Source organism: Cyprinodon tularosa, unplaced genomic scaffold (assembly GCF_016077235.1).
Source record: "Cyprinodon tularosa strain WSP-4 unplaced genomic scaffold, ASM1607723v1 ctg608, whole genome shotgun sequence".
Classification (NCBI taxonomy): domain Eukaryota; kingdom Metazoa; phylum Chordata; class Actinopteri; order Cyprinodontiformes; family Cyprinodontidae; genus Cyprinodon; species Cyprinodon tularosa.
The window spans coordinates 688,408-700,965 of NW_024039350.1; the positions used below are offsets into that span (position 1 = coordinate 688,408).

The window sequence follows — 12,558 nt, forward strand, 5'->3', positions numbered from 1 at the left end:
ATTATAGCATTAAAAACACTAAGAATCTCATACTTTAGTTTGTAATGGATTAAAACACTGTGTGGTCCGGGTAAAAAAAGGACATTTGTCTGAAAATAAAATTGAAAAACAGTTGAGGTAGTATTACAATACTATAATTATGCTGTGTGGCAGAAAACCAAGACATTTAATTGATCCATTTCTGATCTGAAAAAGTTGTCAAATATATGACTAGAATTCAGCCACAACCTCTTTTATGCCTACAAAAAATTATGGGACATTGCAACATTTAGAAGTTTGGATTCATGCTTAAAATTTTGTTTTCTATATAAATACAAAAAAAAATGAAACATTTATACATATGCATCATATTCTTTATATATATATATATATATATATATATATATATATATATATATATATATATATATATATATATATATATATATATATATATATATATTTATTTATTGAACCTTTACCTCTTTGGAACTTTTTGGAAGTTAAAATTAATACTTCATAAATCTCAAGATCATAGCCCCTCAATGTTGGTATAGTTTAAGATTTTCTTTTCAAATTATTCATCTATTCCGTATTCCTTTTTTAAAGACAAAACATAAAAGCAAAATTTTATTTTCATGTAGAATTTGCTAAACCATAAATTTTTTATCAATAAAATTCATTTCCATGAGCTAACACCACATCTAGGGGCTGGCTTGGGGTCATTTATTCCATTCAGGCTTTCCAGCTTCTCAGTCTGTCTTTCTATGAATAAAGAAGAACTTCTGTCAGTAAATATGCCTCTCTGAATTGGTGAGCCCAAAATAGGATGTCTTATGCTCTTATGTTGTCTTTAAATAACAAACCATTTAGTATAAGTAATGTAGCTGTTATATATAGCAGTTCTGGGTGCCTCCCTTGTGTATAGTAGTGCATGCAGTCTCTCAAAGCTTTATCCCTGTTGAATGTGCAACTTTTCCTGCAACATCTCTTCCTTCCACTCAACTTTTTATTATCATACTAGGTCATGACAGTTTTTATACAACGTATCCATTGAGTAATGGTTAAAAAAAATATACTAATATAGCTCTGTTATCTATCGGCTGATGCTCTGCTTCCATTTAAATTGTTTAGATTGATTGGTTAAATCAGCTGTACATCATTACTAAAAACTGTTTTGAATAGTGTCTACCCCAGGGGAGGAGCTAGATGGGGAGTCAGGGGTGGCCATGGCCACCCTTAGCCAATCATTGGCCACCCCTTTGGACACCCCTACCATTTTTCCCCTGTAATACAGATGGTGGCAACAGTAATACTCTCAAATGGAATATTCAAAAAATTTTTTATTTTTTTGTGTTTAATTATACAGATCAATATACTAACATTAAAGATGGTAAATACAGAATTCATGCTCTTTACAGAACTAGATTTTGTGTTTTCTCTGCAAGTCATCTTGGGGTCTTCAGTGAAATCAAAGATGAATAACAATTTTACGGTAATAAAAACTTATCAAATAATCAATTTATGTAGATATTAGTGCTTGTAAATATCAATTTTATGCAGAATGTTTATTGATACAAGTAGGTAAGTAATGACAATGATGATTGATTAACGCCCCAGAACTCAAAACTGAGTTTTATCCACTATAACTTTTATTTAGAAATTGTGGATGTTTAAATATATGCGTCTATTTGTTAGCAAAGGCTATAGGAAAGTATAGTTTGTCTTTATTTAGAAAATATGGATGTTTTGTTCGTTAATTTTCCTGTTGGAACGGTGTAGATTGACCCTGAGGTTCTAGTGACTATCTAATTTCAGCCACCCCTCAGTCTACATTGGTTATTGCCTGGGCACCCTTATAAACATTTTCTGGCTACGCCTCTGGTCTACCCAAATATTTGGGAGGAAAAGAAGAAAAAAGTGAACAAACACATTCCCTTATCCTGCTTTTATGTGATGATTTATCAGGCATCAGTGGTGAATTAAACATCTCTTTTAGACATTGTGTGTCACTGTCTTATTTTAACACTATTTTTAAGTATTTTTCTGGGATTATGAGGTCGATAAATGAGAAAAAGTTTCCTTGAAATCGTCTAACCTAAGGCCAGTGCAGCTTAAAATGCATCTCTTTTGTTATGTTAGTTTTATTATTGAAAGTCACTTACAGTTAATGCGGGTGACACCATCAGAAAATGGTTAAACTGAACGATATAAATACCCGAAGCAGTATTTACAGGTGTCATAACGACAGGACGTGAAGTAAACACAGGTAAACAGGATGAGACCGGAAGTTGAGCTCTGCCTTCAAATTAATGGCACGTGGGTGAAACAAATTATTGAAAGTCCACTAGTCAGCACTGGTTAACTTGCTTTTTTTTCTTTTTTTCTTTTTTCTTAAGGGTAACTTATAATTATTCTCTTCAGGTTAGATTCGAGGAATGTTTAAACCTGATAACTACCATGAAAGGTTTACATTAAATTCTGTTATTTACAGCTGTTCCAAACTATTTCCTCCTCAGCTTCTCTCCCAAAGGTTTCAGCAAGAACAAATCAACATGTATATATGTGTATGAGTATATATATATATATATATATATATATATATATATATATATATATATATATATATATATATTATTTTTTTTTTCTTCAGTTAATCACCCAAGCAGTGGCACAAGCATAGTCAGTAAATAATTTTTAAATGACTATTGTTGTTGTAAGTTTTCTGGAATTCAAATTTTTTAATTAAACTGCTGAAATAAATAGCTAATTGGCAATTACTCGTATGATGCTTTATCAAGACAAAGGAGCCCTAAAACTGTTTACACTGCATTCAGTCATTCAGACACACTGATGGTGGCCCTCAGCTGCCCTGGGGCGCGCTGACAGACCTGAGGTTGCCATAAACAGCAGGACCAGCAGGCCAAGTGGGTGAAGTGCAAGACGGAAAGAGGTGGGGCTCAAACTGGCAACCCACCCCTACCACAGTCCCCCAAATCTATCTATTGCTGTAGGGGTTTTTTGTTTGTTTGTTTGTTTGTTTGTTTTTACAGACGTCATATGCTTCTGATTGTTCCAGGTTCTGGAGTAAGTTAAAACAAGAAATTTAACAGCATGTACAGGCATGTACAGTGTTTGACTGTACATGGCTATATGTTATGGCTGTTAAAGCTCTGACTTCACCAATACTCCAGACTTGGAAAATCAAAAATCTACAACGGCCATGGCTGGCAGCGATTATTTATTTATTTATTTAATTTCTCTACCACCCTTTTTCTTCCTATTCAATTTTACATTCATATAGCTTGATGTGAGGGATTGTATTTGAGTCAATGAGTCAATGCAATCAACTGGTTTTCCTTAGATAGAAAACTTTGTATCAATTTGACTGTATGATCTGGTTGAACTGTAAAGTGCCTTGAGATGACATGTGTTGTGAATTTGGCGCTATATAAATAAACTGAATTGAATTGAATTAATCAATAAACAGATAGCTACTTGTGACAGAAGAACTACCTGACAGTTAACTGTCACCTGCCTGACATCTTGCTGTACTACACTTGTTATTCCTCCACCAAACTTTCCACGCCACATTTACAACTTTCCTCAGTTACTGAATTACGTAAAAAAACATTATCACAAAAAAGAAAGAAAGAAAGAAAGAAAGAAAGAAAGAAAGAAAGAAAGAAAGAAAGAAAGAAAGAAAGAAAGAAAGAAAGAAAGAAAGAAAGAAAGAAAGAAAGAAAGAAAGAAAGAAAGAAAGAAAGAAAGAAAGAAAGAAAGAAAGAAAGAAAGATAATCTTAACAAATATCTTTACTGCTAAAAATTGGTTTTAAATGTCTTATGTAATAATTATATGCACGGCTGGTTCTAGACAGGGGCCAACGTGGGCCAGTGCCCATTTGGCTCATGTCCTGGCCCTTGTACTGAAGACATAATACTAATTGAATGATGATCTGCGCTGGAACAGACATGGTTACTGATAGGTCCTTTGGGTCCATTTTATTTATTTATTTTTTTTTTACAAATTGTGTTTTACTAATTATCTAAAAAATAACGTGATAGCCTCAGTGGTATTGAGATAGGATCCAATTTTTCATCCGCTAAATGTTTTATTTCAAAATAAATTTTAAAAACAGCTGAATTTATCAGTTTTTCTTGAGTTCCAATTCAGATTTTATAGAAATCTGAAAACTGTTATTTTAACTGCAATTAAGTTAAAAATATGTAAAATTCCTAAAATTCTGAATGTATATTATAATAATAGGTCTATGGGGCTTTTGATGGGGATATTTGCTTATGTTTTTGATAGTTTCGATTCGGAATACTCTTTATTCTACAATGTCTGTCTTTTGCTTAATAAAACCGGAAGTAGTGTTCTTGACAACTTGGTGAACTTCACAGATTGCCTGGTCTCGTCAAGCAGCACCGCCACAACAGCTGGGGAAGGATTCCCGACCCACTCTCAGCGAAGATGGTGGCTGTTAGAAGAGTGGAGAGCCTACTGTCGTCCGGATAAGACAGATACATCTACACCTGTTTGTCATTCCAGTCAGACAGTAACTCCGTCTCAGAGGGAAGGGAAAAGGGTGGCAACGCGCCACCGAACGGACGGAAGAGGACGCACCACCGCCGGAGCGCACAGCCTGGTGTTTGTTGGACGCATGCATGCCAGGGAAAACTAGAGCTACCAAGACCTGAGGAATTGCTTGTGATCAGGAGATAAGGAGCGTGTTTTTTGCGTGTCTTCCTCTCCTTTTCCCAAGATAATCCAACCGAGGATCACCAAGACTCAAACTCACCCTGTGGATTTTTCTCCTTTCTTTGCTCCAAGGGAATGCGAGAGGAGGGAATCCAGCCTCATCTCCAAATAAGCAGAGACTCCAGAACTGGGTCTGCGCTCCAAACGCAGGAAATACGGCCTGGAAGAAAAGGGAAAAGTTTGAGATGAGGGCCTTTACTGTAACACTTTAACCGAAGCAATCCTCACGCTTCTGGGAATAAGTTCTAGAAAAGCATTCCTGTTTTACCATCTGCGGGTGGTGTTATTTGCAACAGTTTAATCATCACTATTTATAGCCCAGCCTGTTCCGACCGAGGCTGTTCCCCGTAGCTGCATATATGTTTGGCCAACTGCGCTCAACAAGTTGCAGACACTCCCAGCAGAGGGGAAATCCACGCCAAAAAACTGGGGCTGTGCGTGGAGGTTTTTTTTCTAGTGATAGTGCGGATCATGCGTGTCTGAGAGGGGAAGCGGGGGGCAGACCCAGGGCCCCTCTCCTTGGGAAAGCGGAGAGAAAGAGAGAGGGGAGGGAATAAACAGTGGAGATCCGGAGCGGGGAGTTCAGGAAAGGACGGGGCTGCATCCGTGGGAATAGGCCTGGCTGTCAGGGGCCTGCACTGGGATTCGGAGCAACTTAAAAACTCAATTTCTGTTGCAAAAAAATAAAAATAAGGGGGCCTGCTGCAATAAAGATGGCAGGAGAATGTGCATTAGTGGAGGCGGTGGGAGGTAATAACAGTTTGCACACTTTTTAATGAACTGCATTAGGACTTCTCAAATATTTAATAAGCTATTATGTGGCATTACAATATGCATAAATATATATATTTACTCATCATTTCTAATTAGTGCGACCTCAATGTATTTCTTTTTTTTTTTGCTCATAAACAATATTTTGTAATGAAACTGGTGTATAAATAGAGCAGTTATGCAGGATGTTGCAATAAGAACAACAGCCTACCACATTTTCAAACAAAGTGTTGACAGATTTATTCCTCAATCAAACAATCCAATTAAGGGATGATGGGAGAAACTTGTTAATTGCAGTGGCAATGATTGCTGGTCGCGCGGATTGAAGAGAGGAAATCTGTTGCACCACCGCAGGCGGTCCCTTTTCCAGAAGGATGTTCGGTCCAGGAGGCAGTGAGGACAATGTTTGCGCCGCAGCTGGAGAGAAAGCTGGACTGTCTCTCTGTTGAGGAGGATGCATGCATTAAGAGCGCTGACGCAAAGCCACTGCTCAGATAATGGTGTGCTGTAGAAAGTGGAACGGCGCGTCGTAATGTGAGTGAGTGTTCGCAGCAGACACCTCTGTCCCCTGCAGTCTTACTGTTGCATCTAACACATTTTTTTTGTGCTGCCTTCCTTCCAGTGTCTCTCCTCCTCTTCGTTCCTGTGTTGCCAGAACCACCAGAAGAAATTACTAAGTGATTTTTACACCCCAGTGGCACCCCCCCTCCCCTTTCCTCCCACCCTCCACCCCTCTCTCCATCTCTGCTCGTCAACATGGCCACTCTGCAACATCACAGGCAGCTTCTTATGCACGGCACGGAGGTGATCTGTGACTCAGGCAGAGGTGATGGCGCCATCACGGTGCGGATTGCAAATGATTCCACACAGATGCAGCAGCAGCATTATGAGCCACTTCCAGTTGCAAAGGGTGTAGGAGGTGGAGGGGGTTCGGGTAAAGTGAACCCTACCATCCACAAGTACAGCATCTCCTCCAGCTGCAGCTCAGCGGACTCCAGGCCGGTCATAACTTCCTCTCCCAAGGTGCAGACAAAGGCCCCTCAGCTGTTTGAACGCTCTGCTGCCCAGTGCTGGGACCCCAAGTTCGACTCCCCCGTCCTGGAGGAGGCGTGCCAGGAGAGGTGCTTTCCTCAGAAACAGAGGCGGTTTCGTTATGTCCTCTTCTACCTGGCAGTGGCTTCTCTACTCTGGGGGGTGTACTTTGGTGTGAACAGTAGCCGTTGTCACCCTGTGACTTTTCTTGCTCCCACTGCCTCCTTCCTGACGTTGCTGTTGCTCCTGTTTCTGTTCACCTTCACCAAGCCATACATGTGGCTGTACAACCAGACCTCCCTGCTGCTAATAGCCCTTACATTTGCCATCACTTTGGCTCCACAGATGCAAACGGCTACATATGATTGGGCTGCTGAAGTGAACGCCTCTTACATCTCTCTAAACAAAGAGGTTCCACATCAGATGTCGTGCATCTCCCCTGTCGGCACCTTTTCCCTTTGCATGGAGGTCCTTTTATTAGTATACAGCGTCCTGCATATCCGTCTGTATGCCTCAGTGATGCTGGGCCTCCTATATTCTGTTTTATTTGAGGCTTTTGGATGGCTGCCATTGCTTCAAAGGAGCTATGAAGCTACTGGACAGGTGTCAGGTTTGCAAAACATGCTCCTCTGGCTTGGTCCGGCCAAAGGTCTGCTTCACTTATGTGCACACGTCATTGGCATCCACCTTTTTATCATGTCCGAAGTGCGTTCCCGCAGCACATTTCTCAAAGTGGGCCAAGCCATAATGCATGGCAGAGACTTGGAGGTGGAGAAGGCCTTGAAGGAGCGAATGATCCACTCGGTCATGCCGAGACGAGTTGCAGATGAGTTGATGAAGCAGGGGGACGATGAGGGCGGCGGCGAGAGCTCTGGCAAGAGATATTCCTCTGGTGCCTGCTCTGCCTCGGCTGTGGCAGTGGGCTGCGGAGGAAGTGGAGGAGGCCTACAAAGCCAAAGTGTAATAGGTTCTAAGAATAACCCTCATAGCAATCACAGACGCAAAAAGACCTCCATACCCAGAGGACAAATAATATTCAGGCCCTTTAACATGAAACGCATGGAGCCTGTGAGCATCCTCTTTGCCGATATTGTTGGCTTCACAAAAATGTCAGCCAATAAGAAGGCACCAGCTCTGGTGGGTCTCCTTAATGACCTATTTGGACGTTTTGACAGACTCTGCGAATTAACCTGTTGTGAGAAGATCAGCACTCTAGGAGACTGCTATTACTGTGTGGCAGGCTGCCCTGAGCCCAGAGAAGACCATGCTTACTGCTGCGTTGATATGGGATTAGGGATGATCCAGGCCATCGAACAGTTCTGCCAGGAGACCTGCGAGACTGTCAACATGCGAGTCGGCGTCCACACCGGCACCGTGCTTTGCGGGATCCTTGGAATAAAAAGGTTCAAGTTTGATGTGTGGTCAAATGATGTCAATCTGGCCAACCTGATGGAGCAGTTGGGTGTGGCAGGAAAGGTCCATCTGTCTGAAGCAACTGCCCAGTTCCTGGATGACCGTTATCAACGGGAGGATGGGCAGGTGGCCGAGAGAGCAGGGCAGAGCGCCATTGAGAAACTGAAAGGTAAGAAGCTTTTATCTTTTTACAGTTCAGTTAATTATTGACCTGTAATGACAAGCCACAGTTGTTTCTTAATTAGAAAAAAAAGTGCTGGTATCCTTGAAAAGGCTTGAAAGGTCACCTTCCAAGAAAAGGACACTTTAAGAGATCACAGACTACATTTCTTCAACTTTACTTCTTCAGAGACTCTATCTTGCAACTTTAAATGTATTGCTGATCCAACATGTCAATCATATTAATAGCCAATTACTTGATGACATGCCTTGCGGCTATCTTAGCTATTTGACTGTAGTGTTTTGGAGCTGGAATCCATTTAAATGCTACAGGACATGTCTCAAGAACTGCCCTAGGGGCCCCTGATATAGACTGATGATTCAGTTTCCACTGATCGGGTCTGACTGGGGTCAAAGTATGATTAGACAAAGCTACAAGATATTATCTGATCCCTAATCCAGTTGAAATTAAGCATATATCTGAATAAACGCAGAGATTAGAGCACCTAAAAGTTAGTTATTTTTATTTTTGATCAGCTGTGTGTCATTACACATTTCCTGTCATCCAGATATAAATAAGATTATCTATTTTAGGAGCTGCCAACAGATGTTTTTGGAGAACATAAACCACATTTTTTATTTAAGTCTTAATTACACTAAACCTTGCTTCTGATGGGATCTGTGCGGTGTGACATTCTAGGGCACTGCACTGCTTTGTATTTTGAATCATGCATGCTTGTGCCACTGAGATTAGGACCTTTAATCTCAGAATATGACAAATAGATTTTGAAATCCTGGCTGCTGACAAATGTTTTCAACTTGCATAATAACAACATCAGTGGATACCGGCGGTTTAAGGATGGCGAGATAAAATTACATTTGGGAGAGAGGGCTTAGATGTGTGACTGACAGAAAGCTGGTCTGTTTGATAATCTTGTTTAGATGTAGACAAACAAGGCTGTGGCCCTCTCGAGGATTTGTTTTAGCTCTCTTCTTCTCTCTTACTTTGGCTGTGTTTGTGTTCTGATACTGCAGCTGGGTGGTGTGAGTTGAGATTGTGCTCTCGGTGAGAACTGACTGGATTTACTGTTCCAAGATTAGCTATTTCACTGGGCTCCAGTGAATTAAACTTGTGCTCATCATATTGTACCTGCCAACATTAGTGCGAAAGGCTACAGAGGCCAGAGAGACCGCCGACAGCAAAGTGACAGGAGAGAAAAACAAACTGGTCTAGATTCGGAAACCTGTCAAACTCTTGAATGAACTGAAGATGCCAAAGGTTCTTGAATGTTTACATTTTAGACTTTTTATTTTAAATGAGAAGCTTTTTAAAATTGCACAGAAACAAAAATGCTTCAGGTTGTTGAGCTGTGTACAAAAATATAGTAAATACATAAACTGTGAAATATTTTAAACCTGAAAATTTAAATAACACTCTAAATCAAATGAGTTAATCTTTTCACAGCTAATAAAAATGTACACCGTTTATTTATTATTAATTAATAATGGATTAATTCAGTCAATTCAATTCATTTTTTTCTATTAGAATTGGCCGATACAGGTTTTAATGCTGATACCGATAATTGTATCAGTCTAAATGATATCCACAATGTGCTGTCAATTTTTTTTTCTTTCAAGTCAGTATTGTTTTTGGGGGTTTTTTTAGCTCCACACACAAATTATACCATAGTTTACACAAGTGTCTATCTGATAAGAAAAAGAAAACATTTAATATCAAATCCAAAAAAACTTTTGCAAGGAATAGCAAATGGAGGTTCCTGCAGTGCATGCACTTCAAGTTATCTGTAGACGTGGCTGCTGATTGCACTAATTAATCGGCGAATGCATGCATTCATCAGCTGATTCCTTTACAAGAAGAAACCGCTAATCAGCCCAAAATATAGACAGGCCAATGTATTGATCCATTTCTTATTATATACATAAAATTTATATATTATTATTTAATATTATATATAAATATTATGCACAAAAAATGTCTTCTCACTACACAAAACATAACTATATTGTCAATTTAGTTTAATCCTATAAACTGATTTGTAGTCAATAAACGTCCCTGTTCAGTTCCAGTAAATAGACATTAAAGTTAAGTTTAATCTATTTCTCAAAAAATTCAGAAAGAATGGAAATCCCAACCAATTTCAACAAGCCACAGACTTGGCAGCAATCATGTTGCAACAGTACACTGTCGATTGCATTGAGCCCCTAACTTTGCAGCAATCTCTTTTAAGCAACATGTTAAGAGTGGGAAAGAAATCTCCCCTTTAACAGAAAGAAACCTCCTTCAGAACCCAGCTCAGTGCAAGCGGCAATCTGCTATGAAACACTTGGAAAAACACACAAGTAACACAGAAGCACAGTTTCTGTGTTACTTGTTACTAGCAGTAGCTCCTTTATTTGCCTCATCGAGGAGAGAAGCACAGCTAATCAGATAAGCTATGTGCTTGTTGTGAAAGCATTGGGAGGAGAATCTGATTTACAGAATATCTCCTTCTTTTAGCATATCTAAAAGAGAGACATTGATGGCTAAAAGACAGATACATGGACATCTTTAATAGAATGAGAAAGGGAAGCTGTTGGCAGCAGATCTCTCCCAGAAGATATCAGAGCTAAACAGAAAACTAGGATAGATGTAGCTTCTATTAAGAGAGGGAAAGAAACAGAGATAAAATAAGAATTGGTTTATCAAAAACAAAGCAGATGATCCCAATTTGGATAGAGGCAGGATAATATGGCAGGGTGAGGATAGGTGAAAGGAAAAGAAAATGATTGTAGACAAGCTGGATTAAAGGAATAGTACACCCAAAACATGATTAGCCTTCATTTTCTACTCACCCCCATGCTGAACAACACTCTGGAGTACTTTTTTGATATCTCAAATGCATCTGGAGATCTGGGAGGTTTCTTGCTGTCTGCTGACATTCAAATAATGGAGGTCTATGGTGACCGAGACAGAAAGGTCCATAAAAGTCCACAAAAAACGTGTCAATATTCCTCCATTACTACACTACTGTTTATGCTCTAAAAACATTCTAAATGACTTCGTTTCGAGTAAATTCTGGATGCTACCCACTCAGGACACTTGGAATACATTGGACGATCAGTATGGAGGAATATTGACACGTTTTTTGTGGACTTTTATGGACCTTTCTGCCTCGGGCGCCACAGACCTCCATTATTTGAATGTCAGCAGACAGCAAGAAGCCTCCCAGATCTCCAGATGCATTTGAGATATCAAAAAAGTACTCCAAAGTGTTGTTCAGCATGGGGTCGAGTAGAAAATGAAGGCTAATCATGTTTTGGGTGTACTATTCCTTTAAAACCAGTAGGTTCCACAGGAGAGGAGCCTCCAAAACATAAGATATAGTCTGCCCACCATTCTTTTAGAAACTTTATAAATCATCTCTAAATCTGCAGCCTGTGAGAAAAGCAGTCCGTTGGAAACATATGAGACAGTCATGTCTGAAGTATGATGTAACTTGATTATTAGGCAGTTTAGATGTGAGATGGAGGATTAGGAATTCAACATCGCGCCAATGGAAACCGTCTAAAATTGATCAACTGTTTTTAATTCTTTTATGCTAGTTTAGGACTTTGAACAGCCTTTTTTGGACTTCCTGACAGTTAAGGATTACAATGGTTCAGCCTTCGAATGCATGGAGTCATCATTTTTTGTCAATTTGGGATAGGATTTTGTGGAAGTGAAAATTTGATTTATATTGGATTCAAAACTCTGATATTATTCTTCCTTTAAAAATGTAAAATATTAACAATGCCCCCAGAGCAGGTTTTTGTCATTTGTGCAGGAAAATTCCTCTTAGATTAGGCAGACGGCATGTACCAGAAACCTCCTCGTTTAAGGCCAATTTATGCTTCTGACGCACAGTCTCACCAACCGTCAAATCTGTCTCTATGCACGACCACGCCCCCCTCTCAGAGGTTTTGCAACCGTCGTCGTACACCTCAAAAAAATCCTGACTATGCGTCGGACGGTCGCAAACATGCGCAGACAAAAAGCAGCTGTTATTGGTCCTTTTGGCTGTCTGTGTGGTCATCCTTCTCGATTTGGTGCCAGGGTGTGCCATTTTTAAAAACCTAAGAATAAAAATACAATGGACAACTGCAACGAAAGGTTAATCGAGGAGGTTTGGAAGTACAATCCGTCGATGTTCTTGAAAGTTCTCGAATAGGCTCCCCCTTCTGCTTTGGCGGGAAACTGCTGTGCATCTCTAGAAATTCCAGACCGACGGTGCAGAAGCATACCAGCAAAACTGGTTCGCTTCCAGACCCAAGCAACATTTGATGTGTACGGTTGCAGAAGTCTAATCTGCCCTTTAGCCTAATCTGGACAACTTCTCTTGGCTTTCCTGACATCCCTTCCTCCAGAAGGCCGTGCCCCCTCAACCTGCTGCCATGACAACCA

General features: G+C 39.9%; 1 protein-coding gene across 4 annotated transcripts in view; it reads left to right on the forward strand.

Annotated features, from left to right (window-relative positions):
- Window positions 1-4,382: 4,382 nt before the first annotated feature.
- LOC119798032 (adenylate cyclase type 9-like) overlaps window positions 4,383-12,558 on the forward strand; it is a 62,757-nt gene continuing 54,581 nt past the window's right edge. For 2 of the 4 annotated variants that reach the window (XM_038307360.1, XM_038307363.1), the window contains exons 1-2: window positions 4,383-6,047; window positions 6,136-8,127. In XM_038307360.1, coding sequence (XP_038163288.1) covers window positions 6,270-8,127 — 1,858 coding nt within the window. In that variant the 5' untranslated portion in view covers window positions 4,383-6,047; window positions 6,136-6,269. Of the gene's footprint in view, window positions 6,052-6,135; window positions 8,128-12,558 lie in introns of all 4 variants that reach the window. The other 2 variants (XM_038307362.1, XM_038307361.1) reach the window with 2 other exon arrangements.